The sequence below is a fragment of the Salvelinus alpinus genome, chromosome 28 (genome assembly GCF_045679555.1).
Source record: "Salvelinus alpinus chromosome 28, SLU_Salpinus.1, whole genome shotgun sequence".
Taxonomy (NCBI): Eukaryota; Metazoa; Chordata; class Actinopteri; order Salmoniformes; family Salmonidae; genus Salvelinus; species Salvelinus alpinus.
Window position 1 is genome coordinate 33912746 of NC_092113.1, and position 25000 is coordinate 33937745.

Here is a 25000-nt window from a genome sequence, read left to right on the forward strand (position 1 = left end):
GGCTATATGTACTGTTGTGCTATAGTGGGCTATACGTACTGTTGTGCTATAGTGGGCTATATGTACTGTTGTGCTATAATGGCCTATATGTACTGTTGTGCTATAATGGGCTATATGTACTGTTGTGCTATAATGGGCTATATGTACTGTTGTGCTATAATGGGCTATATGTACTGTTGTGCTATAATGGGCTATATGTACTGTTGTGCTATAATGGGCTATATGTACTGTTGTGCTATAATGGGCTATATGTACTGTTGTGCTATAATGGGCTATATGTACTGTTGTGCTATAATGGGCTATATGTACTGTTGTGCTATAATGGGCTATATGTACTGTTGTGCTATAATGGGCTATATGTACTGTTGTGCTATAATGGGCTATATGTACTGTTGTGCTATAATGGGCTATATGTACTGTTGTGCTATAATGGGCTATATGTACTGTTGTGCTATAATGGGCTATATGTACTGTTGTGCTATAATGGGCTATATGTACTGTTGTGCTATAGTGGGCTATATGTACTGTTGTGCTATAGTGGGCTATACGTACTGTTGTGCTATAGTGGGCTATATGTACTGTTGTGCTATAATGGCCTATATGTACTGTTGTGCTATAATGGGCTATATGTACTGTTGTGCTATAATGGGCTATATGTACTGTTGTGCTATAATGGGCTATATGTACTGTTGTGCTATAGTGGGCTATATGTACTGTTGGGCTATAATGGGCTATATGTACTGTTGTGCTATAATGGGCTATATGTACTGTTGTGCTATAATGGGCTATATGTACTGTTGTGCTATAATGGGCTATATGTACTGTTGTGCTATAGTGGGCTATATGTACTGTTGTGCTATAATGGGCTATATGTACTGTTGTGCTATAATGGGCTATATGTACTGTTGTGCTATAGTGGGCTATATGTACTGTTGTGCTATAATGGGCTATATGTACTGTTGTGCTATAATGGGCTATATGTACTGTTGTGCTATAATGGGCTATATGTACTGTTGTGCTATAATGGGCTATATGTACTGTTGTGCTATAATGGGCTATATGTACTGTTGTGCTATAATGGGCTATATGTACTGTTGTGCTATAATGGGCTATATGTACTGTTGTGCTATAATGGGCTATATGTACTGTTGTGCTATAATGGGCTATATGTACTGTTGTGCTATAATGGGCTATATGTACTGTTGTGCTATAATGGGCTATATGTACTGTTGTGCTATAATGGGCTATATGTACTGTTGTGCTATAATGGGCTATATGTACTGTTGTGCTATAGTGGGCTATATGTACTGTTGTGCTATAATGGGCTATATGTACTGTTGTGCTATAATGGGCTATATGTACTGTTGTGCTATAATGGGCTATATGTACTGTTGTGCTATAATGGGCTATATGTACTGTTGTGCTATAATGGGCTATATGTACTGTTGTGCTATAGTGGCCTATATGTACTGTTGTGCTATAATGGGCTATATGTACTGTTGTGCTATAGTGGGCTATATGTACTGTTGTGCTATAATGGGCTATATGTACTGTTGTGCTATAGTGGGCTATATGTACTGTTGTGCTATAGTGGGCTATATGTACTGTTGTGCTATAATGGGCTATATGTACTGTTGTGCTATAATGGGCTATATGTACTGTTGTGCTATAATGGGCTATATGTATGTACAGGCCAAGACGGTCCTTTTCAAATGCAACTAGAAGCCTCTATGGCAGAAGCAACAACACATGTATTGCACTGCCGTAGACACAATGTAAAACCAAAACAGTTCAACAACTTCTAGCCAAAATTCTAGACCCCACAGACTCCCCTCCCAACAGTTCCAAATAAAATACCTGTTTATTACCTGTCCGAGCCAATCCTCGGCAATGTCACTGTCTGTCACTCAGCACGCCATTGTCTTGTAGTGCACACAATAGAGTAATCCGTTTCTTAATGGTCCCTAATATGTAGTTGGTAAGGTCAAGATGTCCTCTCTGCAACATCACCATCTACTGGTCAGCAGCCGTTAAAACTACTTGACTCTGTGTGCCAACCCACAGTATGCAGGCGTCAATAGATCCCACTGGAAAAATATAGATATCCACCGTGCTAAATAGGAGCACTGGGAACTGAGAGTAAGCAGGGTGTTTCACAGTCCTGAGCCGCATGGAGCCAACCTGAACTGACCAGGCCTGTGAGATGGAAATATCTATGTTGCTATGCTATGTCCCAAAACTATACTATGTTGCTATTCTATGTGCCAACACTATACTATGTTGCTATGCTACGTCCCACCACTATACTATGTTGCTATGCTATGTCCCAACACTGTAGTATGTTGCTATGCTACGTCCCACCACTATACTATGTTGCTATTCTATGTGCCAACACTATACTATGTTGCTATGCTACGTCCCAAAACTATACTATGTTGCTATTCTATGTGCCAACACTATGCTATGTTGATATGCTATGTCCCAAAACTATACTATGTTGCTATTCTATGTGCCAACACTATACTATGTTGCTATTCTATGTGCCAACACTATGCTATGTTGCTATTCTATGTCCCAACACTATACTATGTTGCTATGCTACGTCCCAACACTACAGTATGTTGCTATGCTACGTCCCACCACTATACTATGTTGCTATGCTACGTTCCAACACTATACTATGTTGCTATGCTACGTCCCACCACTATACTATGTTGCTATGCTACGTCCCACCACTATACTATGTTGCTATGCTACGTCCCAACACTATACTATGTTGCTATGCTACGTCCCAACACTATAGTATGTTGCTATGCTACGTCCCACCACTATACTATGTTGCTATGCTACGTCCCACCACTATACTATGTTGCTATGCTACGTCCCAACACTATAGTATGTTGCTATGGTATGTCCCACCACTATACTATGATGCTATGCTATGTCCCAACACTATACTATGTTGCTATGCTATGTCCCAACACTGTTGCTATTCTATGTCCCAACACTATAGTATGTTGCTATGCTATGTCCCAACACTATACTATGTTGCTATGCTATGTCCCAACACTATACTATGTTGCTATGCTATGTCTCAAAACTGTTGCTATTCTATGTCCCAACACTATATTATGTTGCTATGCTATGTCCCAACACTATACTATGTTGCTATGCTATGTCCCGACACTATACTATGTTGCTATGCTATGTCCCAACACTATACTATGTTGCTATGCTACAGTATGTCCCGAGCCAGCTGGAGAGCCAAGTATACAGGTAGAGTTGACAAACAAACAGCTGGTGTGAGAGGGCCCTTATTACCTCTCATAAATTCCAGGGGCCAGGGTCTATTCACAAAGAGTCTCAGAGTGCTGATACAGGATCAGTTTTGCCTTTTAGATCATAATGAATATGATTATATTGACATGGGGGAGCTGATCCTAGATCACTCCTACTCTGAAAAGCTTTATGAATAAGGGCCGCGATATGGGATGTGTTAAGTCTTTTAGATCATTATTAATACAATGTATTTGTAATAGAACAATCCAGTTCTATTCATTCTGCTGAACAACAGAACACACTGTACTGTTTGTAATGCATTTCCTAATCGCCATCATGAGAATGCAATGCACAGCAATGTTTAATAATATGCTTAGGGTGGTGAAATGCAAAATATCCTCCTAATCAAAATGACAGCCCATAACTCGCAGCCCGGAGTTGGAAAAGTATACCTTCTCTTTCAAATGCTTTAGCTGAGCTTGATTGAGTTTGTCTGGCGAATTGGAACCAATAGAATAATCCCAGAAGTGTATACCCTGCCCACCTGGCACTCCACGCAGGCTAAAGGTAAAGCAGATACTAATTTAAAGATTTCAAGTAGTATTTGAACCCAGGTCTGGCCTGAGGACACAGATGCACAGGCAGCCCAATTCTTTTGACTAATCAGATCAGCTTTGAAAAATATATTGTGATTGGTCAAAAGACCAATTAGTGGAAAAAAATATCAGAATTGGGCTGCCTGTGGAGATGCAACCTAGGATAGAATGTCACCTTTCCAACAAGTCAGTTTGTCAAATTTCTGCCCTGCTAGAACTGCTCCGGTCAACTCTAAGTTCTGTTATTGTGAAGTAGAAACGTCTAGGAGCAACAACGGCTCAACCGCGAAGTGGTAGGCCACACAAGTTCACAGAACAGGACCGTCGAATGCTGAAGTGCGTAGTGCGTAAAAATTGTCTGTCCTCGGTTACAACACTCACTACCGAGTTCCAAACTGTCTCTGAAAGCAACGTTAGCACAAGAACTGTTCGTCGGGAGCTTCATGAAATGGGTTTCCATGGCCGAACAGTCGCAAATAAGCCTAAGATCACCATGCGCAATGCCAAGCGTTGACTGGAGTGGTGTAAAGCTCACTGCCATTTGATTCTGGAGCAATGGAAACGCGTTCTCTGGCGTAATGAATCACGTTTCACCATCTGGTAGTCCGGCGGATGAATCTGTGTTAGGCGATGCCAGGAAAATGCTACCTGGCCCAATGCATAGTGCCAACTGTAAAGTTTGGTGGAGGCAGAATAATGGTCTGGGGCTGTAATTCGTGGTTCGGGCTAGGCCCCTTAGTTCCAGTGAAGGGATATCTCAAAGCTACAGCATAGAATGACATTCTAGACGATTCTGTAATTCCAACTTTGTGGCAAAAGTTTGGGGAAGGCCCATTCCTGTTTCAGCATGACAATGCCCCCGTGCACAAAGTTAGGTCCATACAGAAAAGGTTTGTTGAGATCGCCGTGGAAGAACTTGACTGAGCCCTGACCTCAACCCCATTGAACACCTTTGGGATGAATTGGAACGCCAACTGCGAGGCAGGCCTAATCGCCTAATCTTGTGGCTGAATTGAAGCAAATTGTTCATTGGTAAATGCTCTATAACGTGTATTAAGAGAACAAAAACCTCAGCTCTAAACTAATCCTGTTTCATAGCCATGTACCCTGCAAATAAAAACAACACCACTGCCACCAAATGCATATGTAACCCTCCCACATGAACACACTGTCATCAGTGTGTGTGTGTGTGTGTGTGTGTGTGTGTGTGTGTGTGTGTGTGTGTGTGTGTGTGTGTGTGTGTGTGTGTGTGTGTGTGTGTGTGTGTGTGTGTGTGTGTGTGTGTGTGTGTGTGTGTGTGTGTGTGTGTGTGTGTGTGTGTGTGTGTGTGTCTGCTGAAGTGTAAGTACAGGACTATAAAGGAAGATGCTCTTCAGTCCAGTTAGTTTGAAAGATAGTTAACAGGGTATCTCAAGGGAGCCAGTAACTACAGCATAGTAAACTCAGCAAAAAAAGAAACGTTCTCTCTGTCACGTTCTGACCATAGTTCTTTTGTGTTTTCTTTGTTTTAGTGTGGTCAGGGCGTGAGTTGGGTGGGTTATCTATGTTTTGTGTTTCTATGTTGGGTTTGTCGTTTGGCCTGATATGGTTCTCAATCAGAGGCAGGTGTTTGTCATTTTCTCTGATTGGGAACCATATTTAGGTAGCCTGTTTTGTCTTTTGGTTTGTGGGTGTTTGTCTTCCGTTTGTCTACCACACAGTACTGTTTCGTTTGTTCACTTCGTTTATTGTTTTGTTCCAGTGTTCAGTGTTGTTTATTAAAAAGACATGAACACTTACCACGCTGCGCTTTGGTCCGATCCTTCTTCCACCACAGACGATCGTTACACTCTCACTGTCAACTGCGTTTATTTTCAGCAAACTCAACATGTGTAAATATTTGTATGAACATAACAAGATTCAACAACTGAGACATAAACTGAACAAGTTCCACAGACATGTGACTAACATAAATGGAATAATGTGTCCCTGAACAAAGGGGGAGTCAAAATCAAAAGTAACAGTCAGTAGCTGGTGTTGCCAACAGCTGCATTAAGTACTGCAGTGCATCTCCTCCTCATGGACTTCACCAGATTTTCCAGTTCTTTCTGTGAGATGTTACCCCACTCTTCCACCAAGGCACTTGCAAGTTCCCGTACATTTCTGGGAGGAATGGCCCTAGCCCTGACCCTCCGATCCAACAGGTCCCAGACGTGTTCAATGGGATTGAGATCCGGGCTCTTCGCTGGCCATGGCAGAACACTGACATTCCTGCCTTGCAGGAAATCACACACAGAACAAGCAGTATGGCTGGTGGCATTGTCATGCTGGAGGGTCGTGTCAGGATGAGCCTGCAGGAAGGGTATCACATGAGGGAGGAGGATGTCTTCCTTGTAACGTACAGCGTTGAGATTGCCTGCAATGACAACAAGCTCAGTCCGATGATGCTGTGACACACCGCCCCAGACCATGACGGACCCTCCACCTCCAAATCGATCCCGCTCCAGAGTGCAGGCCTCGGTGTAACGCTCATTCCTTCGACGATAAACGCGACTCCGACTATCACCCCTGGCGAGACAAAACCGCGACTCGTCAGTGAAGAGCACTTTTTGCCAGTCCTGTCTGGTCCAGCGACGGTGGGTTTGTGCCCATAGGTGACGTTGTTGCCAGTGATGTCTGGTGAGGACCTGTCTTACAACAGGCCTACAAGCCCTCAGTCCAGCCTCTCTCAGACTATTGCGGACAGTCTGAGCACTGATGGAAGGATTGTGCGTTCCTGGTGTAACTCGGGCAGTTGTTGTTGCCATCCTGTACCTGTCCCGCAGGTGTGATGTTCGGATGTACCTATCCTGTGCAGGTGTTGGTACACGTGGTCTGCCACTGGGAGGATGATCTCCCTGTCCGTCTTGTCTCCCTGTAGCGCTGTCTTAGGCATCTCACAGTACGGACATTGCAATTTATTGCCCTGGCCACATTTGCAGTCCTCATGCCTCCTTGCAGCATGTCTAAGGCATGTTCACGCAGATGAGCAGGGACCCTGGGCATCTTTCTTTTGGTGTTTTTCAGAGTCAGTAGAAAGGCCTCTTTAGTGCCCTAAGTTTTCATAACTGTGACCTTACAGTTTTTCTCAATTGCTAAAACACTAAAACCCATTGGCTGTACAAAGTTCTCAGTTGCCTGGACTCATTTAGCTAATTATGCAGTCTGTTGTCAATACCTTAAACCATTTCACGTGGTAAAACACAATTTGCAGATCTCACTTAGACTTTTGAGCAAAACTCTAAACACATTCTCATTCTCAAAACACATTCTGCACTCTAATGCACGTGTCATCCATACTGGTAAACACAACTGGCAACAATCAAATACAAATAGAGAACACATGTCATTGATTGAACACAACCACTCAAAATTGATTTCACCTGTTTCAAATGATGCGACACAACCATTATAAGCCAGTTCAGAGAGCAAACAGGTTGTTGAAGGTGGGAAGGAGAAAGTCTGAGAATGGATAGAAGAAACAATGTGAGAGGACGAGGACGAGTGCGTATGCGAGGTGGGCGATGAAGTGGAGGAGGAGGGCAAGAAAGAGGAAGAGGAGGACGAAGGGGAAGAGGAAGACAAAGAGTGGAAATATCTGATGAAATTCGAGCAACAGTTATAGACCATGTTCTTGTCCATGGACTGACAATGAGGGAAGCAGGACAACCCAATTTGAGCCGATTTTCTGTATCCACCATAGTAAGGACATTCAGAGAACAGGTACAGTATACTACTGTATTTTTGTAATTGCAAATTTACTGTACTACACTATATGCAGCTGTTTCAATAGACATTTGTAAAGTTAATCACTGTATGTATTGTACTGCATGAATATGTTTTGTAACTGCACAACTACTTTTTGTAGAATTGCAAGGCTGCCACATGCAGGTGGAAGGACAGCTATATTCACTCGGGAGCAAGAGGCCATTATAGTTGGCATGGTCCTTCAACTCAGACTCAGAATTCCAGGAACGAGTGATAAAAGACAACACACACTTCCAGGGAATCGACAGTGTGAGCATTTCCACAATTGACCGTGTCCTCCATCGTAACAGGATGCGAATGAAACAAGTATATAGAGTACCTTTTGAGCGCAACTCACCAAGGGTGAAAGAACTGTGAGCTCAGTATGTGCAAGTAAGTGTACATTCAGAAACATTTACTGTAATCCAGATTGTCTACAGTACTAACACATACTATGTGAATGACATTACTCTTCAGTACATACAATGTATGTGAATCAGAAGCCTAATTGTACTCTACAGTATAGCACTGTCTCTGTACGACTTACAAAATCCTACATACAGTATATTGTATTTCTACACAGACAATATTTGACTTGGAATCCTTGGACAGACCTCATGAGTTCATCTTTGTCGATGACGCAGGCTTCAATCTAACAAAGGGGAAAAGGAGAGGCCGAAACATGATTGGACAGCGGGCCATTGTTGAAGTCCCTGGTCAATGAGGTGGCAATGTCACAATCTGTGCTGCTATCAGCAACCATGGTGTTCTACATCACCATGTTACACTTGGGCCATATAACACCCAGCACCTTCTAAGATTTATTGCCAATCTAAAATATATTTTATTTGAGCAGCAGGTTCAAGAGCAGCAGGGTCAAGAGCTAAATGAGAATCCCATTCCCACCTATGTGATAGTGTGGGACAATGTCAGTTTCCACCGAGCTGCTCAGGTAAGGGAATGGTTTAACATCAATGGGCAGTTTATGAACTTGTACCTCCCTCCATACTCGCCTTTCCTGAATCCGATTGAGGAGTTTTTCTCCTCTTGGAGATGGAAAGTGTATGATAGACAACCCTACACCAGAGTAAATCTGCTGCAAGCCATGGATTTAGCCTGTGGTGATATAGGTGAGGAATCATGTCAGGGCTGGATACGGCACACATGAGGCTTCTTCCCCCGTTGCCTCAGGAGGGACAATATTGCTTGTGATGTTGAGGAAGTGCTCTGGCCTGACCCAGCCCAAAGACAAGAAGAAGCACATTGATCACATGTTTACTCCTTTGATTTGTGTCCCTTTTAGTATTGTATACTGTAGTACAGTGCATTGTAGGCTGTATACTGTACAATGGACAAATTGTATGGCCCTGAACATTGTGCTTTCCATTTATTAACAGTACTGACTGCTCAATAGATTTTGACTGGTTGCAGGTTCATATCAACAAAGAACAAGAATTACAGTATCACAGAGACAAAGGACAAGTTTGTGAGATGCAGGGTACAGTACTGTAAAAATAGGGGTACAAGGAGGAGGAAGAACAAAAAACAAAATTGCGAAGAGCAAAGCAGAGTAGTAATTTCTGATCAATTTTGAGCTACTATGATAAAACATGTTTTCGTTCATCAAAAGACAATGACGGAAAAATATGAATATTTTTTTAGATAAATGTACTTCTCCCTGAGAATTGTATGTTTTGAACAATGTGTTTTCTATTTTTCGGTGTATTGTTTACTGACTGCTTGAGAGTGTATATCATTTTGATCACTTTGTTTATGATTTGAGAGCAGTGTTTGATTTTGAACACAGGTAAAACTGTTTTGAAGCGAATGTTTCATTTTGCGAGAGGAGTCAGAGGTTATGTAAATAGTGCTTGAAGATGAGGTTTTGTGTTTAATGTTTTCAGGAAATGGAGCAAGGTTTCAGAAATTGTGTTTTAGCAATTGAGAAAAACTGTAATTGCCTACCGTCTGTAAACTGTTAAACTGCTTACACACAAAATCTTTTCATGTCACACGATTTTTGAAACCTCTCACTCAAAGTGCAAAACTACACACCTAATATCCAAAACCATAAGTTATTTCTCAGCCTTTGACTCAGTTGTCAATTGCATAAAACACTTTTTTCAAAACACTACACACAATTCTCTACCTAAAACACAAACATTTAACAGGAAGTGACTTGCTTTCCTTTTCCAAACACAACCAATCAAAATGCTACACTTATTCACCAGGTCACACACACACTCCTCACATGTGCAAAAACGAATAGCTTAACTGATCACTAACCAATCACTGCTTTACTGTAGTATAGGCCTATAAATAGGTCAAAGGTCAGAATACCTGTTTTCAACAATGGATGCCAACAATGGACAGAGAGGAGTAGGAGGGAGAGGAAGAGGAAGAAGATGACGAGGGCAAAGAAGAGAAGGAAGGAGAGCCATCTCTGATGAGATTAGGGCAACACTTGTTGATCATGTGATCAACCATGGTTTGACCATGAGAGAGGCTGGACTGAGAGTCCAGCCCAACTTGAGTCGATTTACAGTGGCGTCCATAATTCGAACCTTCAGAAATGAGAACAGGTATGCAACTATCTAATGACTATTTTAGCATTACAGTAATGTACTGTAAAATACGTATGACTGCATAGTATTGCATAAACATTTGTAGCTCTAAGCCATCCATTTACTGCACTGCATTGAATGAATGAGGTTGGTTATCATGCTGTACTACATGTTTTTTGTACATTGTTTACAGTTCCTATGCTGAACACATACTGTGTTTGAATTCTGTACAGAGTGGAAAGGCAAAGACATCATGGAGGACGAGGACGCTTGTTTACAGATGTACAAGAGACTGCAATTATAAATATGGTTTTGGCCAACAATGCAATTAGGATTCGAGAGATAAGAGAGCATATCTTGAATAATGACACCATATTTAACAACATCAATGCTGTAAGCCTGTCGACCATACAACACATCCTCCAACGGCACCGAGTGACGATGAAACAACTTTACAAGGTGCCATTTGAATTTATTTATGTGGATGAGGTTGGCTTCAACCTCACCAAAACCAGGCGCTGCGGAAGAAATGTAATAGGACAGAGGGCAATTACCAATGTCTCTGGACAGCGTGGGGGTAATATAACTGTGTGTGCTGCCATCACTCAAAACGGGGTCCTCCATCACAATGCCACACTGTTACAACACCGGCCATATGCTCACTTTTCTGGATGCAGGAGCCTGCTAGATTTGTGGTTTTATGGGACAATGTTAGTTTTCACCGGGCTGTTCTGGTCCAAAACTGGTTTGCCACCCATCCACAATTTGTAGTCTTGTACCTACCCCCATATTCACCTTTTCTAAATCCCATAGAGGAATTCTTCTCAGCCTGGCGCTGGAAAGTGTATGATCGCCAACCCTATGCCCGCATGCCGCTTCTCCAGGCAATGGAGGACGCATGTGGGGACATAGAGGTTGCCTCTGTCCAAGGTTGGATACGCCATGCTAGGAGATACTTCCCTCGATGTTTGGCAAGAGAAAACGTATCTTGTGATGTGGACGAAGTATTGTGGCCAGACCCAGGCCGGAGAAGAGATGAAGCGTAGCTTAGCACTGGTGACTGCCCCCCCCCCCCCCTACCAATTCCTGGACTGCCCCCCCGGGACCCCACACACACAATTGTGTTCTTTACTGTATTCTAAAGAATATACTTTTGGTTTACATATGTTTATGGTTTTGTTGCATGCTACTGTATACAACAGTAATGTTTGGCCTAATAAATATTTTCTGTTTCTACATTGCATTGGTGTTTACAGTGTACTTGTTACCCCTCTCAGCAGATTACTTTCACTGTAGAACATTGTATTGAAATGTAGATATAAGCCTATGAAAGACCAAAGAGCTTTAGATTTAGAACAACAGTGTTTACATGGTATATCCAAAAATGTACTATTATGAAAGCAGTGTTTGCCATTTGATGCAAATGCTTCATTCTGACATGTGTTTATGGCATTTTGAATGCAGTGTTACATTTTGAAGGAGATGTGAGGCATTTTGCATTTTGTGTGTGCAGTTTTGGGAATTGTGTGTAGAGTTTTGAAAAAAGGAGACAGTTTTGAAAACATGTGTAAGCAGTTGGAAAAACCTGTAATTGTTTATGGTTCATTGAACAAGCATGGGAAACAGTGTTTAAACCCTTTACAATGAAGATCTGTGAAGTTATTTGGAGTTTACATCCATGTGTACATGTTGTCTTTTGAGTGTCTGTGTGTGTGTGTGTGTGTGTGTGTGTGTGTGTGTGTGTGTGTGTGTGTGTGTGTGTGTGTGTGTGTGTGTGTGTGTGTGTGTGTGTGTGTGTGTGTGTGTGTGTGTGTGTGCATGTGTATCTGCATATTCTGTGTTAGTATCTGTTGGGTGTGTGTTTGTATGTGTATGCTGTGCTCGTGTGTTGAGTATGTATTGTGTGTGTGTGTGTGTACTCACAATGTTGTATACAGTACTCACAGTGTTGAAGTTGTGAAACAGGCCCATGCTGTGTTGTAGTGGAGCTGTGTCCATGGGGAACTGCAGGAAAGGCTTCATATCCAGGTGTGGCTGGATCATGGTGGGGGTCCGCAGGAACGCAGGCACCGCCCCTGCACGGTTTATACCTCCTACAGAGAGGGAGGGACATTGTCAAAATACACACACTGAATAGTACAGGCAGTAGGCTCTTGTATGTCCTTGAAAGTGTCCTGGGATTCATTCTCCCAAACATGACGAGAATCTCCATCAACTGCAGCAAAGAAAATAGTGGGCTATAATAACTCACTCACTATGATAGAATAAGGGGAAACACACAGGCACACATTTGTGGATAACAGTCACATGTCACATTAGGGATTGTCCTCTAAAACCTTTCCAGTGGAAAAAGTGGGGAGAGAAACGAAGCCAGCATATCTTGTGAGGACAAGTCAGTGTTTCATTTGAAGGGGCTGCCAGTGTCAGGCAGTGGTTATGAAACATCTTCTGTCTACATCATTGTTCCTATCTATCTCTCTCTCTGCCACTCTCTCTCTCTCTGCACCTCTCTTAATCTGTCTACACCCTTCTCTGCCTATCTCTCTCTCTTTCTCTGCCTCTCAGTTCAATTCAATTCAATGGGCTTCATTGGCATGGGAAACATATGTTAAGATTGCCAAAGCAAGTGAAGTAGATAATATACAAAAGTGAAATAAACAATAAAAATTAACAGTAAACATTACACTCACAGAATTTCCAAAATAATAAAGACATTACAAATGTCATATTATGTATATATGCAGTGTTGTAACGATGTACAAATGGGTAAATAAATAAGCATAAATATGGGTTGTATTTACAATGGTGTTTGCTCTTCACTGGTTGACCTTTTCTTGTGGCAACAGGTCACACATCTTGCTGCTGTGATGCACACTGTGGTATTTCACCCAAAAGATATGGGAGTTTATGAAAATCTGGTTTGTTTTCGAATTCTCTGTGGATCTGTGTAATCTGAGGGAAATATGTGTCTCTAATATGGTCATACAGTGGGCAGGAGGTTAAGAAGTGCAGCTCAGTTTCTACCTCATTTGGTACGGAGTGTGCACATAGCCTGTCTTGTCTTGAGAGCCAGGTCTGCCTACGGCGGCCTTTCTCAATAGCAAGGCTATGCTCACTGAGTCTGTACATAGTCAAAGCTTTTCTTAAGTTTGGGTCAGTCACACTGGTCAGGTATTCTGCCACTGTGTACTCTCCCGTCTAGGACCAAATAGCATTCTAGTTTGCTCTGTTTTTTGGTTAATTATTTCCGATGTGTCAAGAAATTATCTTTTTGTTTTCTCATGATTTGGTTGGGTCTAATTGTCTTGCTGTCCTGGCGCTCTGTGGGGTCTGTTTGTGAACAGAGCCCCAGGACCAGCTTGCTTAGGGGACACTTCTCCAGGTTCATCTCTCTGTAGGTGATGGCTTTGTTATAGAAGGTTTGGGAATCGCTTCATTTTAGGTGGTTGTAGAATTTAATGTCTCTTTTCTGGATTTTGATAATTAGCGGGTATCGGCCTAATTCTGCTCTGCATGCATTCTTCGGTGTTCTGCATTGTACACGGAGGACGTTTTTGCGGAATTCTGCATGCAGAGTCTCAATTTGGTGTTTGTCCCATTTTGTGAGTTCTTGGTTGGTGACCGGTCCCCAGACCTAACAATCATAAATGGCAATGAGTTCTATAAATGTTACAAGTAATTTTAGCCAATTCCTAATTGGTATGTCAAATGTTATGTTCTTTTTGATAGCATAGAATGCCCTTCTTGCCTTGTCTCTCAGATCATTCACAGCTTTGTGGGCATTACCTGTGGCTCAGATGTTTAGACCAAGGTATATGTCGTTTTTTGTGTGCTCTATGGCAATGGTGTCTAGATGACATTTGTATTTGTGATCCTGGCGACTGAACCTTTTTGGAACACCATTACTAGTCTTACTGAGATTTACTGTCAGGGCCCAGGTCTGGCAGAATCTGTGCAGAATATCTAGGTTCTGCTGTAGGCCCTCCTTGGTTGGGGACAGAAGCACCAGATCATCAGCAAACAGTAGACATTTGACTTTAGATTCTAGTAGGGTGAGACCGGGTGCTGCAGACTGTTCTAGTGTCCTCGCCAATTCGTTGATATATATGTTGAAGAGGGTGGGGCTTAAGCTGCATCCCTGTCTCACCCCACGGCCCTAAGGGAAGAAATGTGTGCATTTTTTGCCTATTTTAACCACACACTTGTTTGTGTACATGGATTTTATAATGTCGTATGTTTTCCCCCCAACATCACTTTCCATAAATTTGTATAGCAGACTCTCATGCCAAATTGAGTCAAAGGCTTTTTTGAAAACAACAAGGCATGAGAAGACTTTGCCTTTTTTTTGGTTGGTTTGTTTGTCAATTAGAGTGTGCAGGGTGAATACGTGGTCTGTTGTACGATAATATGGTAAAATGCCAATTTGACATTTGCTAGGTACGTTGTTTTCACTGAGGAAATGTACGAGTCTCCTGTTAATGATAATGCAGAGGATTTTCCCAAGGTTGCTGTTGACGCATATCCCACGGTAGTTATTGTGGTCAGATTTCTCTCCACTTTTGTGGATTGGGGTGATCAGTCCTTGTTTCCAAATATTGGGGAACATGCCAGAGCTAAGGACGGTGTTAAAGAGTTTAAGTATAGCCATTTGGAATTTGTTGTCTATATTCTTGATCATTTCATTGAGGATGCCATCAACACCACAGACCTTTTTGGGTTGGAGTGTTTTTATTTTGTCCTGTAGTTCATTCAAGGTAATTGGAGAATTCAGTGGGTTCTGGTAGTTTTTAATTGTTGATTCTAAGATTTGTATTTGATCATGTACTGTATATGTTTTTGCTGTTTGTTTTTTGTTATAGAGCCAGAAAGATTGGAGAAATCGTTTACCCATACATCTCCATTTTGGATAGATAATTATTTGTGTTGTTGTTTGTTTAGTGTTTTCCAATTTTAACAGAAGTGATTAGAGTCTATGGATTCTTCAATTACATTGAGCTGATTTCTGAGATGCTGTTCCTTCTTTTTCCGTAGTGTATTTCTGTATTGTTTTAGTGATTCACCATAGTGAAGGCGTAGACTCAGGTTTTCCTCGTCTCTATGTTTTTGGTTGGACAGGTTTCTCTATTTCTTTTTCGATTTTTGCATTCTTCATCAAACCATTTGTCATTGTTTTTCATTTTCTTCGGTTTTCTATTTGAGATTTTTAGATTTGATAGGGAAGCTGAGAGGTCAAATAAACTGTTAAGATTTTCTACTGCCAGGTTTACACTTTCACTATTACAGTGGAACGTTTTGTCCAGGAAGTTGTCTAAAAGGTTTGAATTTGTTGTTGCCTAATTGTTTTTTGTTAGGTTTCCAAACTATATTCCTTCCATCTATAGCATTTCTTAATATTGTTGAGTTCCTTTGGCTTTGATGCCTCATGACTGAGTATTGCTCTGTTCAAGTAGACTGTGATTTTGCTGTGATCTGATATGTGTGTCAGACTGTGAACGCTCTGAGAGACTCTGGGTTGAGGTCAGTGATAAAGTAGTATACAATACTACTGTCAAGAGATGAGCTATAGGTGTACCTACCATAGGAGTCCCTTCAAAGCCTACCATTAACTATGTACATGCCAAGCGTGTGATAGAGCTGCAGGAGTAGTGACACGTTTTTGTTGGTTATGTTGTCGTAGTTGTACCTAGGTGGGCATATGGGGGAGGGAATGCTGACACCTCCGGGTAGGTGTTTGTCCCCCTGTGTGCTGAGGGTGTCAGGTTCTTGTCCAGTTCTGGCATTTAGGTCGCCACAGACTAGTACATGTCCCTGGGCCTGGAAATGATTGATTTCCCCCTCCAGGATTGAGGAGAAGCTGTCTTCATTAAAGTATGGGGATTCTAGTGGGGGGATATAGGTGGCACACAGGAGGACATTTTTTTCTGTTGATATAATTTCCTTTAGAATTAGCCAAATGTAAAATTTTCCAGATTTGATTAATTTAATAGAGTGAGTTAGGTCTGCTCTATACCAAATTAGCATACCCTCGGAGTCCCTTCCCTGTTTCACACTGGGTAGTTTGGTGGATGGGACTATCAGCTCTCTGTAACCTAGAGGGCAACCAGTGGGTCCGTCTCATCTATACCATGTTTCTTGTAGGATGACAATGTCTGTGTTTCTAATTTCTTTGGTGAAGTCCAGGTTCCTGCTCTTTAGGCCAAAGACAGATGACCTCAGGCCTTGGATATTCCAGGATGAAATAATGAAGGCTTTGTGTTCCATAAAGTGTTCAATGTTGTTAGTCAGACCAGTAAGTGTGAGCAGAGCCTATCTAGTACATGCCATTAACTCTCTCTCTCTGCAACTTTCTCTCCCTCCCCTCTCTCTAACCCTGTTCTCTGACTGGGAGACAGCTGCTGCTGAGAAGCCTGGGCTTAACATCCGTCACATCACATTCCCCTAAACAGACAGAGGCCACTTTGGGCTGCTCTTCCAATGCAGCTGAAATTCATCAAAATATTTAAAATCACTTATATTAAGCAAACCAGACGGCACAATTGTGTTTTCTTTTTTTCTGATAACCATCATTCCGGAGTCGCCGCTTCACTGTTGACGTTGAGACTGGTGTTTTGCGGGTACTATTTAAAGAAGCTGCCAGTTGAGGACTTGTGAGGCATCTGTTTCGCAAACTAGACACTCTAATGTACTTGTCCTCGTGCTCAGTTGTGCACCGGGGCCTCCCACTTCTCTTTCTTTTCTGGTCAGTTTGCGCTGTTCTGTGAGGGGCATAGGACACAGCATTGTATGAGATATTCCGTTTCTTGGCAATTTCTCACATGGAATAGCCTTTATTTCTCAGAACAAGAATAGACTGACGAGTTTCAGAAGAACGTTTTTTGTTTCTGGCAATTTTGAGCCTGTAATTGAACCCACAAATGTAATCGAACCCACAAATGTTAGCACAGTTTTCAGCTGGGCAACATAATTGCAAAAGTGTTTTCTAATGATCAATTAGCCTTTTAAAATGATAAACTTGGATTAACTAACACAACGTGCCATTGGAACACAGGAGTGATGGTGGCTGATAATGGGCCTCTGTACGCCTATGTAGATATTCCACCAAAAAATCTGCCATTTCTAGTTACAATAGTAATTTACAACATTAACGTCTACACTGTATTTCTGATCAATTTGATGTTATTTTAATGGACAAAACATTTAATTTTCTTTAAAAAACAAGGACATTTCTAAGTGTCCCCAAACTTTTGAACGGAAGTGGAACATCTTAGTAAGACAAAAATAATTGTGTTCCAAAAAAGGTCCAGTTGCCAGGACCACAAATACAAATTCCATCTAGACACGGTTGCCCTAGAGCACACAAAAAAACGATATATACCTCAGAGCCACAGGTAACTTCCACAAAGCTGTGAATGATCTGAGTGACAAGGCAAGAAGGGCTTTCGATGCCATCTAAAGGAACATAAAATTCGACCTACCAATTAGGATCTGGCTAAAAATACTTGAATCAGTTATTTAAAGAACCCATTGCCCTTTATGGTTGTGAGGTCTGGGGTCTGCTCACCTACCAAAAATTCACAAAATGGGAAAAACACCAAATTGAGACTCTACATGCAGAATTCTGCAAAAAATATCCTCAGTGTAAAACACCAAATAATGCATGCAGAGCAGTAATAGGCCGATACAAGCTAGGCATCAAAATACAGAAAAGAGCCGTTAAATTCTACAACCTCCTAAAACGAAGCAATTCCCAAACCTTCCATAACAAAGCCATCACCTACAGAGAGATGAACCTGGAGAAGAGTCCCCTAAGCAAGCTGGTCGTGGGGCTCTGTTCACAAACACAAACACACCCCACAGAGCCCCAGGACAGTAACACAATTTGACCCAACCAAAACATGAGAAAACAAAATGATAATTTCTTGACACATTGGAAAGAATTAACCAAAAAACAGAGCAAACTAGAATGCTATTTTGCCCTAAACAGAGAGTACACCGTGGCAGAATACCTGACCACTGTGACTGACCCAAACTTAAGGAAAGATTTGACTCTGTACAGACTCAGTGAGCATAGCCTTGCTATTGATAGAGGTAGACCTGGCTCTCAAGAGAAGACAGGCTATGTGAACACTGAGTGTAATGTAATGTTCACTGTTAATTTTTTCATTGTTCATTTCAGTTTTGTTTATTATCAATTTTACATGCTTTGGCAATGTAAACATATGTTTCCCATGCCAGTAAAGCCTTTAAATTGAATTTAATTAAGTGAGAGAAAGTGCCAAAGAGAAAGAAAGAGAGAGTGAGAGATTAGTGTAAAAGTGAGAGAGAGTTGGGGCTCATTTGAAAAGGACTGTGAGACTTTGGGAATGTGCTGTCTCAGCCAAAGCCCAGCTGCTGCTTGCCTCTGCTCTTTGCTCCGTGTCCACCTGGGCCCTCGGTGCATCTGTAAACCCTAGGGCTGAGCTGCTGAGGCCTGCCTCATTGCCTCCCATTAGGCATGCGTGGCTGTTCTCTAACACACACACAGAACACAACAAACACACACCTGCGTGCACACGCACACACACTTCAAATCACTCAAGCACTCACATTCAGACAGAGTTTTCTCCATGAGTTACTGGTGTTAGAGACACAATCAGTCTCTCTCTGGTTGTAGACACTGCTGGTGCTCCCATAATCATCCTCTTCACTGAGTCTCTCAGTGAGCACAACAACAGAGTTGTTTGTAATGAATGCCAGAATGAATGCCTAAACTTAACCTTAGAAATGTTAAGTTTATGGACAAACATCAATTTCTGAAGTGAGACTATGAGAGCTTGTTGAGGGAATAGTGTCTATGCTAGTGCTGTTGCGGTGACCGTATTACCACCATACCAGCCATCACCAGTGATGAAGGCAGTCAAATTCCACGGCAATTAGGCTTCTCCAAGCTCTGATGCTGGTCATTAGTAGCCTACCAAACTTACTAACTGCCTGGAACCCAGCACTCTATTGTCGCTAATCACTCTGACATCAATGAAAATCGAATATCAAAAACTTAATGAGAGCCTATGAGCTCATGTTGTGCAACATTTCTATAGGCTATGGAATTGTGTGAGAAAACAGAGTGATGGCCACTAATAAAAAGAAGAGGATTTCATTAGCTTTCTATAGGCTAGGCCTACTATATTTATTTCTCTATCCTAATATTAAGCACATTGCTTCTCTTTACAACAAGGGTATAGCCTACCTGGCTGGCATGACAATAAACCATGGGGAAAAGCATCCTCCATTCACTATTTAAGTGCATAGATGACATGTATTTTTTCCCGCTGCCCATGTTTCGATACAAGCACAAGCATTTCGCTACACTCGCATTAACATCTGCTAACCATGTGTATGTGACAAATAGAATTTGATTTGATTTTGATTTGATTTGATAATGGTCCAATGTAAATCGAAACAAATGTCACACATATATTATTTAGTATATGTAAAGACAAGATTAAATCAAGAATAGTCTGATGGGTGACAATATTAGCCTATCACTTGGGAATTATATATTATCACTTGTGAGTGATGCCCAGCATAAGAAGCAATGCCTTTTTTGGGGGGACTTTTTCAAATCATAGTCACACACCTCATATAGCCTAGCCCATAGGCCTATATGTTTTAATAAGGTCAGTATCACACCTCATGTAGCCTAGCCCATAGGCCTATATGTTTTAATATGGTCAGTATCACACCTCATGTAGTCTAGAAATAATATATAAATAATAGAATAAATAATAGAATGTAGTCTTTCCCCCCTCTGATAACCAGGTGGTGAATCGCATCTCTGCATGTCTGGCAGACATATCAGTGTGGATGACGGATCACCACCTCAAGCTGAACCTCGGCAAGACGGAGCTGCTCTTCCTCCCGGGGAAGGACTGCCCGTTCCATGATCTCGCCATCACGGTTGACAACTCCATTGTGTCCTCCTCCCAGAGTGCTAAGAACCTTGGCGTGATCCTGGACAACACCCTGTCGTTCTCAACTAACATCAAGGCGGTGACCCGTTCCTGTAGGTTCATGCTCTACAACATTCGCAGAGTACGACCCTGCCTCACGCAGGAAGCGGCGCAGGTCCTAATCCAGGCACTTGTCATCTCCCGTCTGGATTACTGCAACTCGCTGTTGGCTGGGCTCCCTGCCTGTGCCATTAAACCCCTACAACTCATCCAGAACGCCGCAGCCCGTCTGGTGTTCAACTTTCCCAAGTTCTCTCACGTCACCCCGCTCCTCCGCTCTCTTCACTGGCTTCCAGTTGAAGCTCGCATCCACTACAAGACCATGGTGCTTGCCTACGGAGCTGTGAGGGGAACGGCACCTCCGTACCTTCAGGCTCTGATCAGGCCCTACACCCAAACAAGGGCACTGCGTTCATCCACCTCTGGCCTGCTCGCCTCCCTACCTCTGAGGAAGTACAGTTCCCGCTCAGCCCAGTCAAAACTGTTCGCTGCTCTGGCACCCCAATGGTGGAACAAACTCCCTCACGACGCCAGGTCAGCGGAGTCAATCACCACCTTCCGGAGACACCTGAAACCCCACCTCTTTAAGGAATACCTAGGATAGGATAAAGTAATCCTTCTAACCCCCCCCCCTTAAAAGAGTTAGATGCACTATTGTAAAGTGGTTGTTCCACTGGATATCATAAGGTGAATGCACCAATTTGTAAGTCGCTCTGGATAAGAGCGTCTGCTAAATGACTTAAATGTAAATGTAAATGTAAATGTAAATAATAAGGTCAAAATCACACCTCATGTAGCCTAGCCCATAGGCCTATATGTTTTAATAAGGTCAGTATCACACCTCATGTAGCCTAGCCCATAGGCCTATATGTTTTAATAAGGTCAGTATCACACCTCATGTAGTCTAGCCCATAGGCCTATATGTTTTAATAAGGTCAGCATCACACCTCATGTAGTCTAGCCCATAGGCCTATATGTTTTAATAAGGTCATTATCACACCTCATGTAGTCCAGCCCATAGGCCTCTATGTTTTAATAAGGTCAGCATCACACCTCATGTAGCCTAGCCCATAGGCCTATATGTTTTAATAAGGTTAGTATCACACCTCATGTAGTCTAGCCCATAGGCCTATATGTTTTAATAAGGTCAGTATCACACCTCATGTAGTCTAGCCCATAGGCCTATATGTTTTAATAAGGTTTGTATCACAGCTAAAGTGGCCAAATAACTTTTTTAAATGAAGCACATTAATCCGCTTGACAAGGCGTGTAGAGCCTAACTGGCATATATAAGCAGCGCGTGAGTTTCTAGATTGGGGAAGATAATTTCCACCATAAAAATGCACCTTTATAATAACAGCATTACACCATTTTTCTATTTAAATTACTATACAAAATTCTTGCAACTAATAGAATGTTATATATATGGGGGATACAATCTTCTCAGCTCTGTAGATTCTGCTGTGAGGAGGCAGAGTCATTAGACCATTTATTTTGGTATTGTCCGCATGTAGCTCGTTTTTGGTCACAGGTCCAGGAATGTTTGAAGAATTGCAACATTTGCGTAGAACTAACGCTACAGATAGCAATACTGGGGGATTTGAAAAGCCATAGTCAATCAATCAATAATATAATAATTATTTTAGCAAAAATGTTTATTTTTTATTTACAATCCGTGGAAGCTATGAGAATAGGAAGATTCAAATCTTTTGTGAAGCATCACAGCACAGCTGAAAAATATATGGCAAATAAAAATCCGAAATGGATGATGTTGGAAGATAGATGGGAAAGGTTGAGTGGAGCTGAAGGGTGGGACTAATAACAAGATAAACAATGTAGGGCATACGGGATCTGTGAAATGTGTATAGGTGCGGAGCTATTGTGAAATAGCACAGTTACAAGTGGAAATCAAACTGGATGGACAACAGAAATAGAGGAAGGACTAAGAACAAACAAGAGAGAACTATTATAAAGTAGACTGTGTCTGTAAATGTGTATAAGATGTATAAATTGAAGGTAAAAACAGAAATGTTTATCAGTTTACTCCAATTGGGGGATCGGTGGTAGGGTTTGCAGGGAATAATAATAAAGGTATACTCTTTAAAAAAAAGTATGTATGTCTATGTAGGTATGTGTATGTATATATGTGTATATGTATGCATACGTGAATGGATATATATATTTACCCCAAAAAATATGGGGGATTGGAAATGATGCAGACAATTACATTGGAAACAACATTCTTTCCGCAATATTAAGCTGATCCACCCCCCCCAAAAAAAACAAAAAAAAAATAAAATAAAAAAATGAAAAATAAAAAATAAAAAAAAATAATAATAAATAAATAATATAAGATTTATTTTAGCAAAAATATATATTTTAAATGTATAATCTGTAAAAGCTATGAGAATAGAAAGGCTCAGTACTTTTGTGAAGCATCACAGCACAGTTGAAAAAGATATGGCAAATATAAATCCAAAATGGATGAAGTTGAGAGATAGATGGGAGGGGTTGAATGGAGCTGAAGGGTGGGACTAATAACAAGATAACCAATGTAAAACATACGGGGTCTGTAAAATGTATATAGATTCAGAACTCTTGTGAAATTGCACAGTTACAAATAGAAATCAAACTGGATGGACATCAGAAATAGAGGAAGGACTAAGAACAAATAACATATAACTATTGTAAAATAGATTGTGTCTGTAAAATGTGTATAAGATGTGTAAACTGAAGGTAGAAGCCTAAGTGTTGCTTATTAGTTTACTCCAATTGGGGGAAGGGTGGTAGGGTTTGCGGGGAATAATAAAGGTATATTCAAAAAAAAAGTATGTATATCTATATAGGTATGTATATATGTGTATATGTATGCATGCGTGTATGTATATGGATATATTTACCCCAAAAATATATGGGGGATTGGAAATGATGCAGACAATTACATTGATGGAAGCAACATTCTTTCCGCATATTAAGCTGATCCACCCCCAAAAAATAAAAAATAAAAGTATTTCATGCATAATTGCATTTGTGGTCACTTTTGATAATGGTGTTTTCCGCTAATGGAACATTCACACTTACAGCATACTACCATGTGAGCATTGCTGCGCTTATAATGTGAAGAAATAGCCTAATAGTTTATCAAGGTAAACGTTCTGGTCTGTTACGTCAGCCACACTGCGTAAAAAAGGTTTTTAGATGCTAGTGTCCCAGACTATGTTTGTAATATTTATTTCTTGCACAGAATAGAATAGGTCAACATTTGTACTATGGGGGATAGTAGATTGACATAGGCTAGTGGTTTTGCTGTTCATTAGGCCTACTTATCTTGTTGGCTGACAAAAAGTAAATGTGGACAGTTCTTCCAATATCTTCAATATGCACCTCGGAATTGTATAAGGACGCGCTCAGTTGCGTCCCTGATGTGTCTATCTCCACTTGTAGCCTGTGAGAAAGACCCGGTCAGGTGATGGAGAGCTGTTTGAGTGAGAGGTGATTCGGAGAGCACAGCACTCAGGGTGAAGGACACAATGGCCCCTGGCTGCAGAAGGCATTGATTTTTTTAGAGTGCATTACGGCCACACAAAGGGGATGCCTCCGTGAAATTTGAGGCATTATCAGGTGCTTGTCAAATTGTGAATGAGTAACTGATGTAGTGTCTACAGCCTGCGCAGAAAACAAAGCAGAGATCATGCCTTTCAAGCGACATTTTTCAAATCATCATTAGTCTCATGATGCAGCCTTACAATGTTACAAATCAAAACATACAGGCCAATGTTTGTAGAACAACTAAAGTTACATCAATAACTGTAAATTGAGCATATAGGAGTACCTATTTCTTTGTTAACCGCTCAACACAGAATATCTGCATGTGTGCACTCCCTCAAATCGTTTGGAGAAAATATTTATATTTTATTCAGCTTTGTTCAATTGGATTCTTCATAATATAAAATAATGCCACGGAATTCTAAGCAAATCTTGTCTGCTAAATGAACTAGTGTAGCCCACAGCCATTTGGCATAGCCAGATCAGGACCTAACATAAGGACAACTCAGAGTAAGCTATTCTGAAATAAACTACATTTTCTTCATATCATGTTTCTTTAGACCTGTCTAAAATAAAGCATGGATTATTGTGATGGTGTAGGCTATATAACATGGATTTATTAGACTTTTTAAAATGTAGATGTTCCAAAGGTCAGCATCAATGGCTTGTGGAAGCCAGGAGATGCTAAATGTGTTTATATTAATTAACGGTGAATTACCGTGAGACCGACAGTTATTTGCTTGACAGCCACAGCCCTAGTCTACACAATAGCCCTAGTCTACACAACAGCCCTAGTCTACACAATAGGAAGTACAGTGTTCTGGGGGGACAGAGAACAGGGGACAGTCGGACTAAAGAGACTTCCTATTCCCAGTCTCAGAGAGAGAGAGAGAGAGGGAGAAAGAGAGACAGACAAACAGAGAGAGACGTGGACACACACACACACACACACACACACACACACACACACACACACACACACACACACACACACACACACACACACACACACACACACACACACACACACACACACACACACACACACACAACACCACAGCTAGTGTGTGTAAATCAGAGTGTGTCTGCTTCCTGCCCCCAGTGTATAATTACGCCATTAAATTAAAGCTACCTTTGGAGGCTAATGCACATAGTAAATCACACTGTCAGGATGTGTGTGTATGTCACAGAAACGGGTGTGTGTGTGGGACAGAGAGAGAGAGCAAGAGATGAGAGGGCGGGAGCAACCATTTGGATGTCG

The 25000-nt window shown here is 41.5% G+C and overlaps 1 protein-coding gene across 2 annotated transcripts in view; it reads right to left on the minus strand.

The window, feature by feature from the left end:
- Window positions 1–25000, minus strand: part of LOC139558017 (zinc finger protein 385A-like) — a 143898-nt gene that overhangs the window by 58092 nt on the left and 60806 nt on the right. For both annotated transcript variants that reach the window (XM_071373394.1, XM_071373396.1), the window contains exon 2: window positions 12149–12297. In XM_071373394.1, coding sequence (XP_071229495.1) covers window positions 12149–12297 — 149 coding nt within the window. The remainder of the gene's footprint in view (window positions 1–12148; window positions 12298–25000) is intronic.